This window comes from Camelina sativa, chromosome 10 (genome assembly GCF_030686135.1).
Source record: "Camelina sativa cultivar CO46 ecotype springtype chromosome 10, ASM3068613v1".
In the NCBI taxonomy this organism is placed as follows: domain Eukaryota; kingdom Viridiplantae; phylum Streptophyta; class Magnoliopsida; order Brassicales; family Brassicaceae; genus Camelina; species Camelina sativa.
In genome coordinates, this window is record NC_141889.1 from 266,000 (window position 1) to 288,963 (window position 22,964).

General features: G+C 35.6%; 5 protein-coding genes and 2 pseudogenes across 7 annotated transcripts; 4 read left to right on the plus strand and 3 right to left on the minus strand.

Moving 5' to 3' along the window:
- Nucleotides 1-35: 35 nt before the first annotated feature.
- Nucleotides 36-5,066, minus strand: LOC104716162 (uncharacterized). Of its 2 annotated transcripts, none has more exons than XM_010433530.3 (5): nucleotides 4,468-5,066; nucleotides 1,595-1,891; nucleotides 922-1,146; nucleotides 679-807; nucleotides 36-575 (listed from the first exon to the last, which is right to left on the minus strand). In XM_010433530.3, exons 1-5 carry the CDS (start codon nucleotides 4,711-4,713, stop codon nucleotides 345-347), a joined length of 1,128 nt encoding a protein of 375 aa, XP_010431832.1. In that variant the 5' UTR covers nucleotides 4,714-5,066; the 3' UTR covers nucleotides 36-344. The 2 variants fall into 2 exon arrangements, with proteins under 2 accessions (XP_010431832.1, XP_087324141.1); XM_087468015.1 differs by having other exon boundaries at nucleotides 3,034-4,773.
- A 4,440-nt stretch (nucleotides 5,067-9,506) lies between these two features.
- Nucleotides 9,507-10,021, plus strand: LOC104716164 (auxin-responsive protein SAUR21 pseudogene; annotated as a pseudogene).
- On the plus strand, nucleotides 9,968-13,442 carry LOC104716165 (cysteine-rich receptor-like protein kinase 26). The gene is made up of 7 exons (XM_010433532.3): nucleotides 9,968-11,050; nucleotides 11,175-11,312; nucleotides 11,468-11,583; nucleotides 11,675-11,885; nucleotides 11,971-12,211; nucleotides 12,287-12,437; nucleotides 12,521-13,442. The coding sequence occupies exons 1-7, from the start codon at nucleotides 10,222-10,224 to the stop codon at nucleotides 12,833-12,835; spliced, it is 2,001 nt and encodes a 666-aa protein (XP_010431834.1). The 5' UTR covers nucleotides 9,968-10,221; the 3' UTR covers nucleotides 12,836-13,442.
- On the minus strand, nucleotides 12,880-13,375 carry LOC109127009 (auxin-induced protein 15A). The gene has a single exon (XM_019231057.2). The coding sequence runs from the start codon at nucleotides 13,373-13,375 to the stop codon at nucleotides 13,079-13,081; it is 297 nt and encodes a 98-aa protein (XP_019086602.1). The 3' UTR covers nucleotides 12,880-13,078.
- A 572-nt stretch (nucleotides 13,443-14,014) lies between the features above and the next one.
- Nucleotides 14,015-14,708, plus strand: LOC109126955 (auxin-responsive protein SAUR15 pseudogene; annotated as a pseudogene). Its single transcript, XR_015569041.1, has one exon. The product of XR_015569041.1 is annotated as an auxin-responsive protein SAUR15 pseudogene (transcript).
- Nucleotides 14,709-18,547: 3,839 nt separating this feature from the next.
- On the plus strand, nucleotides 18,548-19,433 carry LOC104716166 (protein SMALL AUXIN UP-REGULATED RNA 16). The gene has a single exon (XM_010433534.3). The coding sequence runs from the start codon at nucleotides 18,725-18,727 to the stop codon at nucleotides 19,040-19,042; it is 318 nt and encodes a 105-aa protein (XP_010431836.1). The 5' UTR covers nucleotides 18,548-18,724; the 3' UTR covers nucleotides 19,043-19,433.
- A 1,713-nt stretch (nucleotides 19,434-21,146) lies between these two features.
- On the minus strand, nucleotides 21,147-22,629 carry LOC104719909 (putative F-box protein At4g38870). Its single transcript, XM_019230946.2, has one exon. It carries the CDS (start codon nucleotides 22,571-22,573, stop codon nucleotides 21,404-21,406), a length of 1,170 nt encoding a protein of 389 aa, XP_019086491.2. The 5' UTR covers nucleotides 22,574-22,629; the 3' UTR covers nucleotides 21,147-21,403.
- Between the last annotated feature and the right edge of the window lie 335 nt (nucleotides 22,630-22,964).

Consider the following 22,964-nt stretch of genomic DNA (forward strand, 5'->3'; position numbering starts at 1 on the left):
GCTAATCAAAATTCTTCATTTAAAACTTCACCATGTTTATATATTCCCACTTTTATAACTTTTCAAATATCATAAAACATAGTAGATGATTTTATACGAAATACAAAGAAAAGCATAGTAGTAAAAACATTGTGCATCCCATGATGATGATTAAAAAAGGAAAAACAACAAAAAGAAAAAGCCCCCTGTTTCCTCCTTTTTTTATCAGGGTGTTAACTATAGAGGAAATGAATAAATGGGGGCTTTTTCTTATACGGTACATCCGATCGCAAATACGGTTTTCCTCGTTAATCTAAAACTTCGAGGGGGTACGTAAACACTCTAAAACCATTGCTCGACTTTGATTAGTTTGTAGGCTCCTCCTCTGTTTCGGTCGGATACGGCGGCAGTAAGGTAGCCGAGGTGAGCGGCTCATGAACCACCGAGTTTGAGGAAACCGATATTGGATTACCCTCAAGCTGCAACATTATACTTCCCAATATCTCCGCCATTGTTTTCTTAAACTCTTCTTCCTTCACCATCTTTCCGTCATCTCCATTTACCATCTTCAACGCTTCCGTTATCATATTGTCCATCTTTCCCATGTAATCAAACAAACTTGATTCATCAACGTCGTCGTTGAAAAAAAAACAAAAACAGGAATAACATATTGAGACGACGGGGTATTGTATTGTTTACCTGTGACACAGCGCCGATTGGTGGTAATGTAGCTGATGGTGCAACTGTGTCCAGCACAGCTCGTAGATACTCTTTTGACACCTTACCATGACGGTCTTTTGGAATTGTCTCCAAGGCAACGTTTAGTGCCTGCGATCATGCATTTATCGTCACTTGTGATTCGTTACCATCATTTGTCTTCTCGTTGCATCTAAGCTACACCTAACATACATTACTTGGGTCTAGGAAACATTGATTGATTACCTTATCGAATTCGAATTTATTGGACAAGAGCCTCCTGACGCCGCTCCCATCAAAAGTGTTTTCACTGTGAGCGACGATCACCGGCTGTTCATTCAGACGTTGAGCCACTCTCTCCACGACTCCCTTAAATGCTTCCAAAAATCTCTCCTGAGAAGCGCTCTTCTCTCTCTTATCTTCTTCATTAAGACAAGAGTCAACAACTGGTTCTACGATGTTGCTCATTACCTGAAACAACAACTTTGGTTTTTAGACTCAAGCAACATAAAACACCAATCTTGGACCTATAAGATCAATTCTGGCGTTTTTACACATTTGGAATTGTGTATTTATAAAACTTTCTACCTATAACTGAGTATCAAACGATCTATGTTTTAACAATTCATGACACATATATACTCACACTTAATCATTATTTTCATATTTTCTACACACACAAAAAAACATCTGAAAAAGTTCCCATATATACTAAATTACAAGTTACTTTTATATTATTTTAATTTTATAATATTAATAGATTGTAAATTATGTACTTTTGCGCCAAGAAAATCCAAGTCAGAAATTATTTTATAACAGAAAAAGAATTGCTAAAAACCAGCTTAACCATAGAAGTAAATATATAGATAAGTACCTTCTAAAAAGAAAAAAATATATAGAAACAGTAAAGTTAAGTTACCCAAGGATCATTGGGAGGCATTCCATGATCAACAGAAAGAGACTGGAGAGCTTTGACAATACAATCCCGGAGCGATGCTTCCTTACAATTAGAGAGCTCTGAGTAGATAGAGACTATCTCGGTTTCGTATCCGGGGCCGTGGATAAACTCCGAGAGATCCTCACCGTCCATCCTGAGGATGACGATAGGATCACGTTTCAGACCAGCAGCCATACCCAACAGAATGTCCGACAACACTTCTTTGAACTCTGTCTTGCTCACTTTCTCTTGACTTCCATGAGTGAATTCGTTTAAGACCTGTAATCGTTTATTATGACATTACAAACGATGAAAAATATAAATGTACGGATGAGACAGATAGAAGGTTGTTGGTTTACTCTCGTTGTCTCTTCTTTAAATACACCAAAAACAAAACCTAGCAATAAGTAATTAATGGATATTGATTCGTATCCAATAAGAGTAAGATTCGTACACGGATTTACTTCTTCTTGCGGTACTTTCAACAAGCGAATCGCTTAATTAATTATTTATTACTACGATCGATGTCCTCTTGGTCTGATCAATTAATTCATGCGAAACACGACGTAATTTTGGGGTTTCTACGCAAGTAAAAGCAATTACTACTTGTTTGTGGTTCACACTAATATAATTAATTATATATAATCTTTGTGATATACTAGTATACTTTTGCAGTTTGTCTTTTACTGAATGTTTGGAAAATCGCGGACGGTGTTTAATAAATAGCGTTTTCAAAAGAAAAATGTTAAGTGGATTATATTGTTGGAAAAAAAAAGGTTCAAGCAAGTCTAGAAAAACGTTGGTGACGCCGACCAAACGCTCTAAAAGGACAAAGCTTTTATCATAATAAATCGAAGGCTAAAAACATTAGATTAAAAGAAATTTGGCTTGGATGACATATAAATAAAAGAGAAAAAAGTTTAAAAATATTTTATCTATTTTTTATTTGAAATTTTAATATCTCATATTATTTTATTATAATAAAAATATCTATTTTAATTATTATTGGACAAAAAATATTTAAATTTTTATATTATTAGACAAAGAATACTTAATCTTTATATTATTAGTAAATTTATACCTCTTACTTAACATCCATTACTGGACGTCACGAAATCATTTGACGGACGTGACGAAATCATTTGAATTAAAGTCTTTAATAGATATATATGTTATATATTAAGTTGCAATATAAATTATGTTAGGGTGGTCTGGTGGTAATCTGGTAATGGTTTTTTTTTTGTGTGTGTGGGTTTTGTCTTTTGTGTCTCGCCGGTGACGACGAATCAGAAGAAAATATATGAAGAACAACATCTTCCTTCACCGAATCTTTCTGGGTTAGATCTGTTCCTTTGTTTCAAAATTAGAAGAAAAAAAAGTCAAAAAGATACCACAACAATGGCATCCTCTTACGGTCTTACCTCCTCCTTGCTATCTCCGTCGCAATTTTCCTCTCAATCACCACCTAACCTCGAATCGTCACCATCTTCACCATCCTTCGTCTCAATCCTCACCACGGCGTTCCTTTCTTCGTCAATCTCCGCCACAGATCCAACGATGGCACAAGGGTTGTTCCCAATTATTTCTCCCTATAGTCTCTGATAACATCAATTCGTTGACATATCGAACTAAAGAAATTTTCAGCATTGTCGTGACTGCCTTATTTTCGTTCACCGCCGTTTTTTGGGCCTCAGTCTCCACCATTCTTACCTCCGGTGTGGATTTAAAAAGGAAAATAAAAAAAACCAGCTTTTAATGTGCATCGAAGCTGATACCATGTAATGACTAAAATCCAACAATTACCAGCAGAACACGCCACCAAAATACCCAGTATAACTAAATATATCACATATATATCTATTAAAGACTTTAATTAAAAGTTTAACTCCGTCGAATAATTTCGTCACGCCCGTTAACGGATGTTAAATAAAAAGCATAAATCTACCAATAATACAAAAATTAAGTATTTTTTATCTAAACAATAATTAAATAATATATTTTTATTTTAATAAAATAAATTGAAGTATTAAATTTCCAAATAAAAAATAAATAACGAATTTTTAAGCTTTTTTCCCATAAATAAAATAAACAAACTATTATAATAACAGCCATTTGTGTTAATAATATTCATACCGTAACAAATAAATATTAAGTAGGTGAGGATTCATAAAGTGATGTTTCGAGTTTGAAACGTCAGCGAGAAGAGCGACACGAGGGGCTAATTTTGAGATATGGTAAGAGGATAAGGTCACCGACCAAAGCTATTAATCAACTAGTTTATTATATTGACCTATTTTGCTCTAATGCAAAAACACAATATGAAATAAAATATATATCCACCACAACTCCACGTAAGTATCAAGAAGATAATTTAAACAACTATAGTAAAATGATGATAGGCGTCCTCTTTTTTTACTTTGTCGGTATTATAATTATAGGCATTCGTATTTTTAAAAATATTAATGACTACTATGACCATTTTATGAAGATCATAAGAAAATCTATGAACAAAGTACCGAGAGCTCCATCTCACAATCAAAGAAAATATAATGCAACGGAATAGACTCCAAAAATAATAAATTATGGCTAAAGGATTTGTTTCTATCTACAACTAATTAATATATATATATATATATATATAGATAAACACATCTATAGATTTTCTAATTTATTACTTTGTCAGTATCAATTTAAGACTTTTTCTTTTAAGATTTTTATGATAGTCTATGAGTATCATTCCAGGATCAGAATGAATAATCTAAATGCAAGCTCAGTGATATAGGAATACTAGTTAGAGAGAAATGCAAACATAAATGACGAATATGTGAAAGCTAGAAAGAAGAAAAGAAAGTTACCTCCGAGTAGATGTGATCGGAATCAGGAGAAGTGCCTTGAGCAGGCAAACCAAGAGCGGCGCCGATATCAGCAACGGCGGGTTGTAACTCAGTCACGGAGAGCTTACCATCTTCGTCTTGGTCTAACTGTTGAAACTTTTGTTCCACAAACTTGTCGAACACTCTCTCGTTTTCTACCAGTTCAACTATGTCCGAGCCGTCAAGTACTTGTTGCTGTTGCTGGTGGTTGTTGCTTTTCATGTCCATTTATGGAATCTTCGCTTCTTCTTTCTTTCTTTTTACTTTCTTTTTAGTCGCGAGAGCCTTGTGAGAGATCTCGTGATGGAAGCACGAGAAAAGGAAGAACACAAACTTGACACACCCAAAAAAGAGTTTCTCTTTCTTTCTTTTTTTCCTTAATTAACTCTCCGAGTGTGTTTATGTGTGTACTGTAATGTTCTGGTTTGGTTCGGACTCGCCTGCTCTTTATATAATTATACTATGTGTTATAGCCATCAGAAAAGTATTTGTTCATTGAAATATTCGTAAACTCAATTTAAAAATATTCCTGGTATTTTTAATTATGACTCAATCTATATAATTTCAAGTTATTTGTTTGTAGACTCGGCACCACCAAACGTCTATTACCCATATATCCCCTTTAGCTAGACTATTACTTTGGATTATCTTAGTCTTTTTCCCCCCTCACCTAAAGATTACTAAAATTAATCATTTTATAAAGGGCTAATTTAATAGTATTCATTAAACTTCCGTTCGCATTTGTTCATTTTTGTAAAGATGATCGTATATTTTCTTTTGATTATAGATAGACAATAGAGACCAAGTTACAAGTAAGTTATTGATGAAATATATATTTTATATTTTTTGCTAGAATACTATATTAATTGTGTGGTTTAGATCTAATTATATTTAGCACTTATCTTTTATTATGGATTCACCTCTGCAACTTGTGCAACAAGTTAACGAAGATCTGATCAATGTAAATTGATATGATTATGATTGAAATATGATTGTGATCATATATTACATTGATTGTAATTAGATATTATAAGATCTCATTGTATTCTATAAAATCCATGTAAAGTACCATTGAATAATACACAAGAAATATTCTTTCCATTGTTTTCGATTTATTATGGTATCAGAGCACCTCTGAAATTTTTCTTTTACCAACAGAGATATTGATTCTCTACGATGGCAACCGGTGGATCCAACACGAACCCGAACCCGACTACGAATCAGACAACAAACCCGACAACGAACCCGACAACCACTGAAGTCCGACGCACCATCTCGCCTTATGATCTGACGGCGGCTGACAATTCTAGAGCGGTCATTTCTCATCCGTTGTTGATGGGAATGAATTATGACGAATGGGCTTGCGGTATGAAGACGGCGTTGTGCTCTCGAAAAAAATTTGGCTTTCTCGACGGCACCATGGCCAAACCTGAAGAAGGATCTCCCGACTTGGAGGATTGGTGGACCATCCAGGCTCTTCTTGTTTCATGGATTAAAATTTCCATCGATCCAAAGCTTCGATCTAACATATCTCACCGAGATGTGGCCAAGGAGTTGTGGGATCATCTGAAGAAGCGATTCTCTGTCACCAATGGACCGAGAATTCAACAAATCAAAGCAGAGCTTGCTTGTTGCAGACAAAGAGGTTTAGCAATTGAAACCTACTTTGGGAAGTTGACTCGAATTTGGGATAGCATGGCTAACTACCGTCCCTTGAGGTTGTGTAAATGCGGGAAATGCGAGTGTGATCTTGGAGAACTTCAAGAGAAGGATCGGGAGGAAGACAAGATGCATCAGTTTCTTTTTGGTCTTGATGACACTTTGTTTCAAACCGTAAGATCTAGCCTTGTTTCACGAATTCCCATTCAGCCTATGGAGGAGGTTTACAACATCGTGAGGCAAGAGGAAGATTTGATGAGAAACGAAACAAAAGGGGCTGAAGAAAATCAAGAGGTGAGTGCTTTTGCTGTCCAAACCGCACAACCATTTCGAAGAGACAATGTGAGCAGAACAATGTTCTGTAAACATTGCAATCGTTCTGGTCACTCAATCGACAGTTGCTATGGAGTGATAGGCTATCCAGAGTGGTGGGGAGATAGGCCGAGATCCCGAACAACGTCAGGTCGCGGACGTGGGCGTGGAGGCACAAGTGGAATGGTAGGAAGAGGTCGTGGTATCACTTCGTACGCCAACGCCGTTCACGTCAACCTACCAGCTGGCTATGAGCAAGCTAACTATGTGGTGACGGATAAGGATAGAGATGGAGTTAGTGGACTCAGCGACTCGCAGTGGAAAGCTATTAAGAGTCTTCTTAATGCTGGGAAAACTCAAGCAACCGAAAAATTAACGGGTACGTCTTTTTCACATTTCTGGATAATGGATACGGGTGCTTCGCACCATATGACGGATCGACTAGATATCTTAACGGATGTTAAGGGTATACTACCAGTTGGGGTTATGTTAGCTGATGGTAGAGAAAGTGTAGCAGTTAAGGAAGGATCTGTGAGGCTAGGACCTAATCTGATACTTCACTCAGTTTATTATATTGAGGATTTCCAAAAAGATTTGATCTCTCTATGTCAGTTAATGGATGAGAACCATTGCGTAGTACAGTTAGCTGATCATTTTCTTGTTGTTCAGGACCGTACTACGAGGATGGTGACTGGAGTTAGCAAGTGTATGGGAAGGACCTTCTACTTTCGAAGTATGGAGTTAGCAGCATCCATGATGGTTAGAGACGTGAAGTCGTTGGAACTCTGGTATAAGCGGATGAGACATCCTTCATCTAAAGTAGTTGGTCTATTTCCAATTGTTTCATATATTGTTGCTTCTAAAATTTCAAATAAAGCGTGTGATATATGTCTTAGCGCTAAGCAAATAAAATTGTCCTTTCAAACTATCTGAATAAATTTAAACATTTTCCATCGTGTGCTCTAATTTAAACTATTTGTAGCTCTCAATTTGTGATGAAATTTACTTTATGTGCCCATGGGGCGTGTTAGGTTCGCTAGTTCACTTCAGTAACCGACAAGAGTATCATAAAGAACACGATGTATAGTCATAATCCCTGTGTCTTTTTTAACCAATGGTCGGTTAGTATCCTTTTCAGACTAATATTTGGCTGTATGAAAGTTTTGAATTAATTTTTCGAGTACTTGTAATTAATTATATTAGTTGATAAAAGAAAATAATTATATAGCTGCTCCAAAACACGTCCAAAAAATCATTAAAACACACGATCGTGACGCATTATAAATAGAGGGACCGACGAACCAAGCAAACCCCATAAAGCAGAAATGGAAAATCGAACAATCTTGACCACTTAAACTACGATGTGCTCCGTATGACACGGGCAATAACACTTGTGTGAATACTGAATACATGCCGGCCTATTATTTATTCGGATAAAAAAAATATATCAGTAAGACAGTAACCGAGTCGTGTGATATAATTATATTTTTATTTTCCATATAAGTATATTGTATAACTGATGGATCTAAAGTATTCTGACAAGAGCCTCTTACCCTAAATGACGTGGGAGTCGTCGATGAAAAGTCGTGGGGACACTTGTTGATAAATAATCCTTGTGTGTTAGTGCGTCATTGGTCGGCGCCTCTGTGCTGGCGTAAACTCCAACCAAAGTCAAAGCCGGCCTGCATAGTGCGGCTATCTATGGATTAGGCGGTTCATTTCTTCTACGTATTAGGCGGTTCAAAACAAGTATACTTACGTATTTGTTTTAGACTTCATGAAATTTTCCTTAACTTGAGAAAAAATAACCACGGAGCTTAAGAATTTAATTTTTTTTGTCAATATATAAACTATTTAACTTGTTCTTAATTTAATCCACGTGATTTTTTTATTGTATAAAAATGGAGAGATGACTTGATCATTGAGCAATATATATATATATATTCTGTTGTATAATAGATTAAATTCCGAATTATTGCGTTCTGTTTTGTAGATGTAGATAAATATACCTAAATGGTTAGAAGTGGGGGAGTTGTTACAAAACACTTTCTTCAGTGTAGAATAGATTCATAATAGTCTTAACAAGAAAACAAACGTGAAAAGACAGAATCCCTAACATCTTCCTTTTTCTGGTACAAACTACAAAAAGTGACAATGCTAATGCCATCTTTACAAAAGAAAGAGGAAAGTAGAGATCTCGAGAGACCACACTCTAGAACTTCGTTCCATTCCAAGTAGCTTTCACTAGATAGCATTAATACCTTTTGTGTTAATTTTTTTTTGGTAAGGACCTTTTGTGTTATTTAAATATACAACTTACTTCGAGAATGATTTATGAAAGAAAGAAAAAAAAGATTAAAAACAACAATGTTAGCGGAAAAAAGCAAATTGTATCATTGGGCTTTGTCCAGATAATTTTTGAATAGGGCCCAATAACCTAAGGATCAACGGTATTAAGGAGCAGTGATAGCCATGCAGTTTTGCAGCAAACGAGAGCGACATCGTGTTGTTTAATTGGTTGGAGCTACGAACGGATTAGTTTACCCGATAAAAATGCCCTACAGTTTTGGTGCAAACATAGAGAGAAAAACGACGTGTTGTTTGGATCGTGAAATCGGCGGGCCCTCTGTCTTTTCTTTTTTGTCTTCTCAACAACTTGCAGGACAATGCCCTCACGGCTTTATACACGGAGGGTTAGTCAGATGGATTATGTAGCCACTAGCCACTTGGCTACTTGACTTGACTTCATCAGTGACATAGACTTTTCAGGTGCTGTGTAGGTACGTAACATGAGGTCCCATGTACATTATCTACCATTCCAAAGAGATGTATCTGTGCCATCGACAATCTCATGTGAAATGCGCTCGAAGTTGTTGTTAGTCTTCTAGTGACATGAATGCTTTTCAGCAGATACGATTTCTATATATAAATCTCAGTTTAACACCTGCAAGACAGAGCCATGTGAGTTCTTCTTCTACATGTCCCACAATTGTATAAGAAGCCCACGGTTTCTATCAACAACCAAAGGGAATTGGTTGTATATATATGCCATTGTTTTCATATCCAAAGCAAAACAACTTCTTCAACTAACCAGATAAGCTAAAACGAGAAGTCCAAGCAGCTGAATCTTTTTTTTTCCAAGATCCATCGCAGAACAAAAAAAAATAAAGAAAAAGAATGGGCGTGTTCCGAGGTCTTATGGGTGCAAAGAAGATCTTTCAAGGCCGATCAATGGCAGCTTCACCACCAAAAGGGTTTCTTGCAGTGTATGTTGGGGAAATCCAGATGAAAAGATACATAGTGCCGGTCTCATACTTGAACCAGCCTTCGTTTCAAGCCTTGTTGAGTAAATCGGAGCAAGAGTTTGGGTTTGATCATCCAATGGGCGGTTTGACCATCCCTTGACCTGAAGAAACTTTTATAACTGTCACTTCTCAGCTTCGCTAGATCACATGTAATATGTATTTAACATTTTTTTTTAGGTTATAATTAGATGTAGAAGATATTTAGAACCCAATGTAATTAATTATTGTGTATGACAACATACAGTTTTTTTCGCCATCCATTAACACGAGCATATAAATCGATAAACAAACTCACGACTCGACGAAATTGTTGTCGCATTTCATAACAGCCTAGCTTACAATTAAAAAAAAAAACAATTCATAAGATGAACAAAGTCAAAGGTCAACGCCTCATTGCTTGTTTTGTTATCTCCGATTCAAACAATCCAGAAAAAAAAATGATAAACAGAAACAATCACAAATGTTGTCTCTTCTTGTTCCTCTGATCTCACTCTTAATCCAAATCCAATGTCTCACCGTTGTTAAGTCGCAACCGGTTCCGTTAAAGTTAAACCAAATATGCTCAAACGTCACAGGCAACTTCACCGTTAACACCCCTTACGCCGTCAACCTCGACCGTCTCATCTCCTCTTTATCATCTCTCCGACATAACGATAACGGCTTTTACAACATCTCAGTTGGAGACTCCGATGGAAAAGTCAACTCAATCTCACAGTGTAGAGGCGATGTCAAACCTGAAGATTGTATCAATTGCATCGCAGTGGCTGGAAAAAGACTTGTCACATTGTGTCCGGTTCAGAAAGAGGCGATTATTTGGTATGACAAATGTACGGTTAGGTACTCAAACCGGACTATCTACGAAAGATTGGAGATTTACCCTCAAGCAAGCATAACCGGCACAAGAAACTTCACCGGAGATCGTGGTGGTTGGGAGAAATCATTAAGGGGTTTACTCGAAGGGCTTAAAGACAGAGCCTCTGTTATTGGTCGGAGCAAGAAGAATTTTGTTGTCGGCGAAACGAGCGGCCCGTCGTTTCAGACATTGTACGGTCTTGTTCAGTGCACGCCGGATGTTTCGGAAGAGGATTGTTCGTATTGTTTGTCTCAGGGTATTGCAAAGATCCCGAACTGTTGTGATATGAAAATGGGTAGTTATGTGCTGTCTCCAAGCTGTATATTGGCTTATGCTACCTGGAGATTCTATTATCCAGTGAACATTGATGAGCCAAGCTCAGTGCCTGCGACGCCATCACGGCCTCCAAAGAATGAGACGAAAAGTGTCACACAAGGTAGGTTTCCTATTTTTTAATGGTTTTGAAGTTTTAATTTGAACTCTAGGGTTTAAATCAGACCGTCGTTACATTATATATAATACGAAACTGATCATTTTTAGGTATGTATATTTTTGGACAGGGGATAAAAACAGAGGTGTACCTAAAGCTTTGATCTTTGCTGCGGCGTCAGTTGCTGTTGTTGTCTTTGTTATAGTATTCTTACTCGGTTTCCTAAGGCTGAGAAGGAAGATGAAAAATTCAGAACACCAACAAGAAAGTAAGCTATGAAACTCAGACATGAAAGGATATAATATTATTCATGTGCTCTGTTTTACCTCTGTTTTTTCCTCTGTTTCAGTGTTCCTTTGATACTTGACGTGATGTCTAACTCCTTTTATCAATACATGGTTTATCTCATTTTCTATAATACAGAAGAAAATATTAGCATGGATTCCATGAAATTTAGTTTCAGTCTATTACAAGAGGCAACGAGTCATTTTTCACTGGAAAATAAACTTGGAGAAGGCGGATTCGGAGCAGTTTATAAGGTAATCTTACAAGCTCTAGAAGAATCTGCTGTTATATTTTGCATTTTGTAGCCATCGTCATAAGAATCTTCTACACTATCAATATCATTAGGGTGTACTTTCTGATGGACAAAAGATAGCCGTGAAAAGGTTGTCAAGAAATGCACAACAAGGTGAAACCGAATTCAAGAACGAGTTCTTGTTGGTGGCTAAGCTTCAACATCGTAATCTCGTGAAGCTCTTAGGTTACTCAATAGAAGGAACTGAAAGGCTTCTCGTGTATGAGTTCCTCCCACACACTAGTCTCGACAAGTTCATCTTCGGTACACATTTCTTCACATTCTACTTGTTCTTGGAAACCATTCTACTATATATAGTTCGTGTGTATGATCTCAAGTGTTTGTATAGATCCGATCGAGGGTAAAGAATTGGAATGGGAAGTTAGATACAAAATCATTGGAGGTGTAGCAAGAGGACTTCTTTATCTTCATCAAGATTCTCGGCTCCGGATTATTCACCGTGACCTTAAAGCTAGTAACATATTGTTAGACGAGGAAATGACTCCAAAAATCGCAGATTTTGGAATGGCTAGGCTTTTCGATATCGACCACACGACTCAACGCTACACGAATAGGATCGTGGGGACTTTGTAAGTAGCAAAACCACTTACCTTTATATCTTACTCGTCAAAATCGATTTGTGATCAGTCATTTGGTTTAAACAGTGGATACATGGCTCCAGAGTATGTAATGCATGGACAGTTCTCGTTTAAGACAGATGTTTACAGTTTCGGCGTTTTGGTTCTTGAGATCATTAGTGGTAAGAAGAACAGTTGTTTCAGCAATGAAAATAGCATGGAAGATCTTCTTAGCTTTGTAAGTATATTATTTTGCAAAAATCTTTAGCTTTGATCAATGACTGTTGATTCACATCACTGAATTCTAATGTTTTGGTAAAGGCTTGGAGAAATTGGAAGGAAGGTGTTGCTTTGAATCTTGTGGACAAGATTATGATGACAATGTCTAGTTATTCATCGAATATGATCTTGAGATGCATAAACATTGGTCTTCTTTGTGTCCAAGAGAAAGTTGCAGAGAGGCCAAGCATGGCCTCGGTTCTTCTGATGTTAGATGGACATACTCTTGCTATTTCAGAACCTTCAAAGCCTGCGTTTTTTGCACATAGCAACACGGTATCGGATAGCTCTTCTTCTTCAGGACATAATGCAAAAACTTCAAATTATAATTCCAACACTGAGTTGTATCCTCGGTGAGTGTGTCTTGAAACCAAAATTAAGATTTTCATGATGATGACTGATTGATGAAATGAATCATGGGGTTTGATTAATTAGATTTGAATCCAACTCACTGTAAGTGAGGAAAAAGAGTGTTACAAGTCTCTGTTTCACTTTCAAGGGGAGATGTTTCTAAGTCATCTCATCTCTTGAAGAAAACTAATTGGGAAAAAATGTACAAAATCAAAGAATAAAAAAGGCTACTTGAATATGTCATCATGATCAGTTGAGGCGAGAAGCAAGATCAATAAATACTTGTTCACTGCAAGGGATCGTAAGGCCACCCATTGGATGATCAAATCCAAACTCTTCCTCTGCCTTTCTTAGTAGGTTTTGAAATGAAGGCTGGTTCAAGTAAGATATCGGAACTACAAATCTCTTCATCTTTCTTTCTCCTACGTAAACAGCCAAGTATCCCTTTGGAACATCAAGAGAGCTAGAAGACGAGGATGAGAACAGTTTTGCTTGACGGAGAATCTGCCTGGATGATTGCAGCACACGAGGGACCCTGATCGCCATGGATGGTCTTGTGTGTTTGTTGAATTGTAGGTTAAAAGCTTTTACTGGAAAATGTGAGAGTACTTGCAGAGCTTAAAAGACTCAGTGATGAGTATATATAGATAAGAACATTAATTGAAGATAACCCTTTAGTGGTTTAGAAAAGTTTCAGCTCTATAATAAACATTCAACACCAACAAGCATGCACATGGCTTTGCCGGACCACGGCATGATAAGTAAGGGCCCCCTTACTGATAAATCTTCATGATTTCTGATGTGGAGTCACAAATCAATATGACCACTTGTTTGTTAGATAGATAGTCAAGTTTTCAATTCTTGCCACAGAAATTTTTGAAGGCTTTTGTGACTTTGTCTGCACATAATCAAGTCATGTGGTCCTGTCTTTTTGATATCATTGTGAAGAAGTCATGACTTAATCAGTGATAGATACTTCTGGTTCATTAGGTACACAACTTCAGGTCCCTACATAATCTATAGAGAGATTTGGCATGTGATGTCTTTGAGACAATAAGACCCAATGAAATTATCATGTAGGACACCATTAGATACTAACTTCTCAGACACCATTTATTGATTTGTTCTTGGTTTAGTATCTTCAATCCAAAGCCATGTGCTCTGTATTGAAAAAAAAACCCCAAAAAATACTTAACTCCTGATAATTTCGTTTATATAACAACTAACAGGAGGAAACCCTTATGATTCACAAACAATTAAAGATCCAAAACAAATTTAAAGATTAAAGCTTTCTCCAAGAACAAGAAACGTTCTAGCTTAAACCCACCACGCTACAAGAAAGCTCACAACAAGAAAAGAAAAAATGACTTTTCTAAGAAGTTTCTTGGGTGCTAAGCAAATAACGCGAAGAAGGGAATCATCATCATCAGCATTGTCGACACCAAGAGGATTCATGGCGGTTTATGTTGGAGAGAATGATCAAAAGAGGAAGAGATATGTGGTGCCTGTGTCATACTTAAACCAGCCATTGTTTCAAGAATTGTTGAGTAAATCTGAGGAAGAGTTTGGTTTTGATCATCCTACGGGCGGCTTAACCATACCGTGTCATGAATCTTTGTTCTTCACAGTCACATCTCAGATTTGATGAATTACAAGAACATAAAGTACTTACAATAGAATGTAGAGATGTTTTAGCTGATTTCCCCACTGGAAATAATTGTAAATTGTTTCAGTGAGAGGAATATACACATACATAATACGTACAGCGTGCTCAAGTATGAATCATTGCATGCATGTTTGTACATTTGTATATTGCATTAAATAATAGTTTTTTTATAATAATAATAACAAAAAAATTATAATAATAATAAAAAACATTTGTGTCATATATCATAATCCTAGCTATTTCCCTTAAAAAAACATTGTATGTGACTATTTATAATTTTCATTCCTTGTGACAACTGTAATAGTGAAAAAACTTTTCACTTGGATTTTTTGTTTTTCATTTTCTTCATATAAATTATTTTAAAACATTAATAGGCTAAACATTTTAATGGCCCAGAAATAGAAGTCCAAAGCCCAAAGCCCAAAGCCTCTAAATTAAATGCTTCACGTGCCACGCGACATTTGACTATAGTAGCTTTGCGCGTGGGGGAGAAGTTCGCACCGTTTTTATTTGCTTACATCATCTTCCTTTTTAACGTCTTTATTGGTTTTTTTTGCTTTATAATAATTTCTGACCCTTTCTTTTTGTTCCTTTTGCTAAATTAGTACCACGATGCAAATAAATCGTGCAGGTTAGTCCGGTTCAGCTTTCTACCACTCTTTGTTTTGTACGTAAGTCCGGTTTATTATTGAATAATGAATGTGTAACTATAATGTTTAACTTTCTAGATGATAAACGTTTAATTAATTTTTAAAAAACGATATATATTTTCTTAAGTAGACATTTTCTTGCGTTCATTTGCATTTTTTTATATACGTTTTCCCATGTTCAAACCTCCAAATAACGTTTTTGTCCCTCCCTGAAAAGTGCAACCGAAACATGAAAAAGATTCAAAGTTAGCAAGCGAAGGAGGGAGGAGCAGGGGGCCCTGTAAGAAGAACCAATTGAGCCTTGCGTCACATGCCAAATTAAGTAGAGGAAGACGACCTCAAATCAAAACCCTACCTCTCAGACCACATTTAGCAGATAAATCAAATTGACCTCTCAAAACAAAGCTTTTAGTCCTTCCTATCTTCTGCCGTCTCGATCGTTTTCTCTAGGTGCCACTCTGTTTTCGATTTTTTTTTTTTTGTTTTTTGTTTTTCGAAATTTAACTGTTAGATCATCGTACAATAAAAAATAGCCAATCTGATCTAATAATTTCCTGGGTCCAACTATCCTGCAGCCCATGTGATGAATAGACCATACATTTCACTTCAGATCTTGCCACCTATACTTTTTTTTTTTCTTGACTTCGAAACAGAGCTCATGGCCGCTTCTCTTTCACGTGAATATACAATTTATATTCAATCACTTCCTTAACGTACGAAACATACATGGAACTTTCTCATGTTTTCTTTCTAAGATTTTATTTTACACAAGTTTCCAGTAAATAATATGCACTGCAAAGTCTACAAAACTATGCATATATATTTTTGTACAGAGTTGTCTACTTTTCTGAAAAAAGGTATTAAATCACGTCAAAGAGTTTATCAGCAATAAAGAGTGTGTTAGAACAGAGCTTACCCTGTTTTATTTTGGGGAAGCCAAAACAGAGTTGTACAAACAGGACATGACAAGCTCGATTCTGACTTCTCGCCCTCAAAGTAGAAAAATAGAGATTGAAGAATTTCCTAAACTAAGCAGACAAGTTTTCATGTCTAGTAAAACCTGCATTAAAGAAGTTGCATTTTGCTCTGTAAAAATGGAAAGTTGTACAAAAGAGGACAGTTTTTGAGGGAAGGAGGTGGCAAGAGTAACATGGGAGCTTTCATGTGCTTGGTCGAGACGAGAGACATGTCCTTATCAGTCCGTAAGCTGAAATTGTCCCTTCAAAGATTCGTAATTTCTCCCTAATCCTCTTCTCGTTTTTCACTGAATATTTTTCCAACCAATCTCGTTCGCAGAACATGCTTCCCTCTTTCCCTGACAACGACCGCAAACCCCCTCTCTCTCTCTCTCTCTCTCTCTCTCTCTCCCACTGTCGGTTTTTGTGGTCGATAAGAGAAAAAAACCATGATTCTGATTCACTTGTTCTTTGATGTGATAGATTTGGGAAGTAACTCACTGAAATTTGACGTGAATTCAAAGTTTATTTTGTAGAATTGCAGAGTTTGGAGTTACGTGTGAATGAAGTAGCTGACGCTAATGTTCATGTTTTAGGATTTTTGGAACATTCATAAATTTGTATGTTTTATACCTACACATATTTAACAATTTTTTACGACACATTATATACTCTTCTTCTATAGTTAAATAGTACTGATATTAATAAGAACAGAATTCTTATGCAAATTTTTTTATTACAAGTACAAAACATCTATAGTGAAAACAGTTTTCTTTGTTCTTAAGACATCAACTATTAAGAAAGGGACGAATTATTATTTATCTTCAATCTTCATTATGACCGACGAAATGGATTAGGAAGAGGAACATCACAAATAAACAAAGATGGGAAGCTCTCGAGATCGTGAGACTTAACATGTTCTTTGTCCCTAACCTTTTACGACCAGAAACAAAGATCTAATAAATGCCCATTGTCCACAAGCATATGCCTATATAGAACTTGGTCAAAAGTATTGTAAACTTATACGGTCACTTGCAGACAAGAGTTAACGCGAATCTTACTCAGTTTTTTGGAATTTTTTGTATGCATTTGTTACAATCTGTGCTCTCAAATAGATATTTTGTAACCAATTGGTTGTAATTAGACTATTTTTTTGGTTGGTCAAGACAAATTAGATTGATTTCTTTTGGTTGCATTTTTGTTCATCACATGACAGTTGTGAATCTGGCAATTTGCATGTCTAGCCCTAGGTCCTAAACAAAAGAATCCGACTACCTAGATTATATCTTTTGGAAAATTTCTATGGTAGTTGAAAATCGCGGGATTAGTCTATTTTAGGCTCAAAAGATCTAATTACATAATAAAAAAGAAGAAGATAATGTGTTAATATACTAGTAGATCTTGCTTCTAGTCCGGTGATATCGTTCTGTTGGTGTAGACGATGGATCGATTATAATCCCGTGATCGAGATCGTTTTATTGGTGTAAACAATGAATTATATATATGAAAAGATCATGCTACACTTTCGAGTTTGTATACATTTGTGTCCACTTTAGAGTTTATGGCTGCTAGTCTTGTGATTGGTCATTAACTAATTACGTTAAAATGAATCAAATTAAATGAAAGATCGTGTTTGCAGACTGAATATATATAAAAGAGTTATATAAACTAGCGGTCTGTAAATAATGCATGCTTTAAAAAATATATATACTTGAACCACAAAGATTAAGGAGTACATATTTCTTTCTGGTTTACATTAGGGAGTATAATTTGTACTTATAGTACACCCTACATATAATTTGTACTTATAGTACATATTTAGATACCTCTTCGTACGTAATTATAGAAAATTAGTTACCACATTGATATCTTTCTCTATTTATGATAGTAACTGTTGTAAGAGAGAGAGAGAGAGAGGGACCATGGTGTCTTGGGGAGGACCAACAATGAAATTAAATCCCAATGGGTTTGGATCCCACACTGTCACATGCCTCTCTATATCCCTTCTCCTGCTTTTTTTCCTGCTCCTTAAAAATAAAGCTACATACAGTACATCCAAAAAAATTATAAATAATAATAGTGTTTTGCTTATCATGCATAATATAACTCCGTCTTTTTAATATGGAATGTGATAATATTGGAGAATATTCACCAATTGTATGTAAATTACCGTCATCATCATCGTTCTAAAATAAATAGATTCAATTAAATTTCATTTTACTAATTTTTTGAAGTAAAAGTACAATTCAAAATGAAAAAAATAAATTAAAATGTAGTACTTATGTGATAATTCCCTCAAACTATTAGTGGGTTTGCTGAATCATTTGAGATGTATCATTATTTTAAGAAGAGTCGTCCAAGACGGCACTAACCAAAATGTTAGATTATTGATAATCATTTGATCATATAGAAATATTAAATAAATTTCGGATAATCAAGAAAATTAAAATAAAACTATTGCTTTAGCAATCCTATCCTCATCCTTGCTCCATAAATAACCCCTTTCGCCACCACTCTCTCATCAAAAACTTCTCTCACATCTTCATCATTTTCTCTCCTCATCACTAGCTCTCACTCTCATATCAAAGAAAAAAAAAAAAAAAAAAAAGAGTAAAGCTAAAGAATGGCGGTAAAGAGATCTTCAAAACTAACACAAACAGCAATGCTAAAGCAAATCCTCAAGAGATGCTCGAGCTTAGGCAAGAAACAATGCTATGACGAGGAAGGACTCCCTCTTGACGTACCAAAGGGACATTTTCCGGTTTACGTAGGCGAAAAGCGTACGAGGTACATAGTACCAATCTCCTTCTTGACTCATCCCGAATTTCTGATCCTTCTTCAACAAGCAGAGGAAGAGTTCGGGTTTCACCACGACATGGGAGGACTCACTATCCCTTGTGAAGAAGTTGTTTTCCTCTCTCTAACATCCATGATCAGATGAGATAGAAATAGAGAGAGAGGTTATATATATTATGATGAGGACTATGATTCTTTTGCCTTTTTTTGCCTTTGGATAAAAATTTATTATCCAAATGGTTTTTTTTCGGACTAAACCTGTAAGATCCACACAAAAAGATCACTCTCTACACGGATCATGTAAATCTTGGGTTTTAGTTCGTCATTTAACGTCCTAAATGGGGTTTGTATTCGATGAAACGGGGGTTTTTTTTTTTCTTTTATGGGCTGATCAGTGGTGGCTCGCACTAATAGATGATTAGTGCAAGTTGAATATTGGCCAATATTTTTTTTTCTTTAGTTCGAGTGTATGATCGTTCGAGTTTTTTTAAACTAAGAAATGTTTGATCTATGAATGAATCTTTTATTGGGTTTTACTCACGGATGTAAGTACGTTTGACATGTATGCGACTGATGTATATATTAAAATTTCCATCCTAATTTTGTTCATATAATTTTAAATTTATTATAACATCTGAACGTATTATCAATGACTTCATATCCTTACCAAAAAATAAAATCAATGACTTCATATTATCCACGAGAAATAGACAAATAAATCTATCCAACCCACGAGATCGTATTATAAATGACTCAATATTCGAAATAATGCTAATTCCGTAAAAGGTTAAATCTACAGTTAACCAAAACAAATATTACCATTTAATTTGTTCGAGTCAAGACACCAAACCTTATATAAAAACGCCGAAATTAATATTGAATTTTTATATAAATTAGTATTGGTTTTTAGTCTGCCTTTGAGTTTCTGACTTTAAAAGTACGGGACATATTTCGAGTGGATTACTTCTTAAGGTGAAGCAAAAGCATTTTTGTCTCTAGTAATTATAAGTTGGTCCTATATATACTATTAATATGGATTGGAATTAACTTAATGCATTAAGTTTAGTTATATTTTTATTTATACACATATCTATATATATATATATAAATATTAAATATTGAATGCACTTACTCTTCTCTCTTTTTCTTTTCCTACGAGCCACAAATCCTATATGACAGCAACTACTCTACTTAATGCACATACCTTTTTTTGTTTTTTGCCTACATACTTTTAATTTTTTCTCCTTTTCTTATCAAGAATATCTTTTTGTTCGTACCTATTTATATTTATGTTTGGAATAAATTGCATCCACAAGTACCAATAATATCTATCCTGCCGCATCACTCGTTGATACATGTATATACGTACATGTCGCTTAGTCGAATGCAATATGTAGTAATGTACACACAACAAACCAAATTGGTTGAAGGACTAAACCATGAACTTGAGTATACATAAGGAAGTAATACAAAGAACAAACACTAATTGTCAATCAACCACATCTAGAGGATTATCACAAATCAATCGTTATATTTTTAAAATTAATAGATCCTAGACTCACAGATTATATAACCCGATTTTTAAAAAAAAAATTAAAAAAAAAAAAGAAGAAGAAGAAGGCCATTTTACGTAGTGATCGCACATCCAAACTATGAACGAAGGGACGAGGAGGAAAAGAAAAAGCCAAGAGGTTTGGATCTCAACTGGATGAGTAAATTACAAAAGGAAGAATCTTTTAATATTGTCCCTTTCCGTACGAATTAAACTATTTGTAGGAAAATTCTGGGAAGGTGCATTTGTCATGTCAACTTCCTACACAATAGTTTCAACTTTTTTTTCTTCAAATGTTACCTTTAATCAAATCTTTAATCCATAAACCAGTTGAAACATTGAAATTTTTACATTCATACTAGTTATTCATCTTTTTTTATTTCTACACCGTGAGAGAAACCACTGATTAAGTGATTTTCTTTTCCTCATATGATCAACTGCTATATATATACACACAGAAAATTTGTATAAACCTATTAGAAAGGTACCTTTTTTTTGACAAAAAAAAAAAAGAGAAGCTAAAGTACCTTAGTTAGATCCAATCTCCTCTAATTGACGAGAATAGCCATTTTGTTAACCTCTCTAAATAATTTCGGAGGAAAGATTTTGGTCTGAGTTCTCCTTGAACCTAGCGTAGAAAGCCTTACATATAAACACTACGTTCCCTAATCGAAACCCATGCTTTCCTCTGTTAACAAGAATGATCAGCCATTCAATTACTATAGTTGCAGCCAAACAAGTAAGGATCACAAACGTTGGACCACAATGGTAATGCTGTAAATTACAAGCAATTGAAAACCTAAGACGATGGTCGGTATGATTGATGAACTTAAACAAACAAATTAGATCATTGTAAAACTGTCTAAGAAAACCAGTTGTTAGAACACAACTACAACTGTTTGAAGGCAAATGGGATGGGGGAACTGAATGAACTGTGGAGCACGGAAACTGATCTTACAGAAACATGAGATTCTCAACCTGAACAGAGGAGACAGAGTCTGCATGACAACGTATATACTGCTCTGTTCTTCTTCCTTCTACTTCAAAAGTTCTCATACTTTTTTTCTTCAGATCATAGTAGAGAACACTAGGTACGGATGAATGCAGAAAGGTTGGTGTAAATATAATCTCACCAGTGTCAGCGTCGGTGGTGCGAAACTCATAAAACCTACCAGAATGAGGGTTTGTTTTGGAGGCAACTAATTTAGGCAAAGCAAAAGTCTTCTTGAACCAATGCTCCTTAGAGGCATCTTCTAGAACCCACAAACCAATAATACCACTGATTTTCTTTTCAAAGAAGATAACAGCCAGCTTCCCCTCGTAGGTTGTCAACTTTGAGAAGCTACGAAAGGTGCAAGGTCCTTTGATTAGATCAATCTTTTCAGACCTAACATCAAAACTCATGATTGCACACTCATTTAGTTTTGTTCCAATAAAAGCCTGATAATACAAAACACCATTGATGCAAAGTTGCTCACTTAAAGGAGAGTGAGCAGGAATAGAGCCTTGAAACATCCTCCAAGCAGAACTCCCACTACTTTCCAATGTCAAAACCATTATCTCCTCAGCTAAACCGCGTCTGTTTCTCAGCGTAGGCATTCCTCTCGTGACGCACAACACTTTATAATCATTGTCGATGGGATCATAGCCTAAGTACTGGTTTGTGGCTCTCTTCCCTGCACTGACCCTGGGCAAGGTAACCGATCGTCTAGTGCAAGGATTATATATCACGAGGCTAGAAGGTGGTCCATAGCAAATCAGACCGTGGACAGAAGGAGTAATGGTCGTGCGCTGTCTGGTGTGACAAGTCACATGATAAGTGGCTGGAGAAGCAAAAGAAGAAGATGATGATACTTCACGTGTACTTTTGAAGTGAACAGATGCATAGGTTAAAGACAAAGAGTTCACTTTGAATACAAAGACGAGACTTTGGGGTCTTTTCAAAGACTCATTCAGGAATAGTTTCATGAAATATGGACTGCGGATTATGGAACTCCAGAGCTTAGATACGCATAGCAATCTGATTACAGTTTTAACTGGAAATCGTTTGAGTATCTCCATAATCAAATCATCCGGAAGTGAGATTATGCTTACCTTTGCAAGCTTCTTCCTCTGTGTCTCCATGGCTGAGAGACGTAAACGATGAGAAATGCTTCCAGCAGCCACCTTTGCCCTTTTGGCCTTCCAAAAAAAATATTGTTTAAGGTGAAAAACCCTAAAGCAGAATTTGATGAGTAAACGTGTTGCCGTTTTTATTTCATAATTTTTGTTCTGATGGCAAAAAACGCTAGCCATTTCATTACTTATATACATTTACTCAAAATAATTTATAGGTAGATTCTAGACAAAAAAAATATAAGAATTCTTTTTTAAAACAAATATTTATCCAATTATTTTAAGTTATTTTCATAAAAACTTTATATTAAATTGAAAAACTTTTATGTAATCAACTTTGATCTTTTATTAGTGTTATTGTCACATCCTTACATACGAACCAAATATCAATTTATTTTAG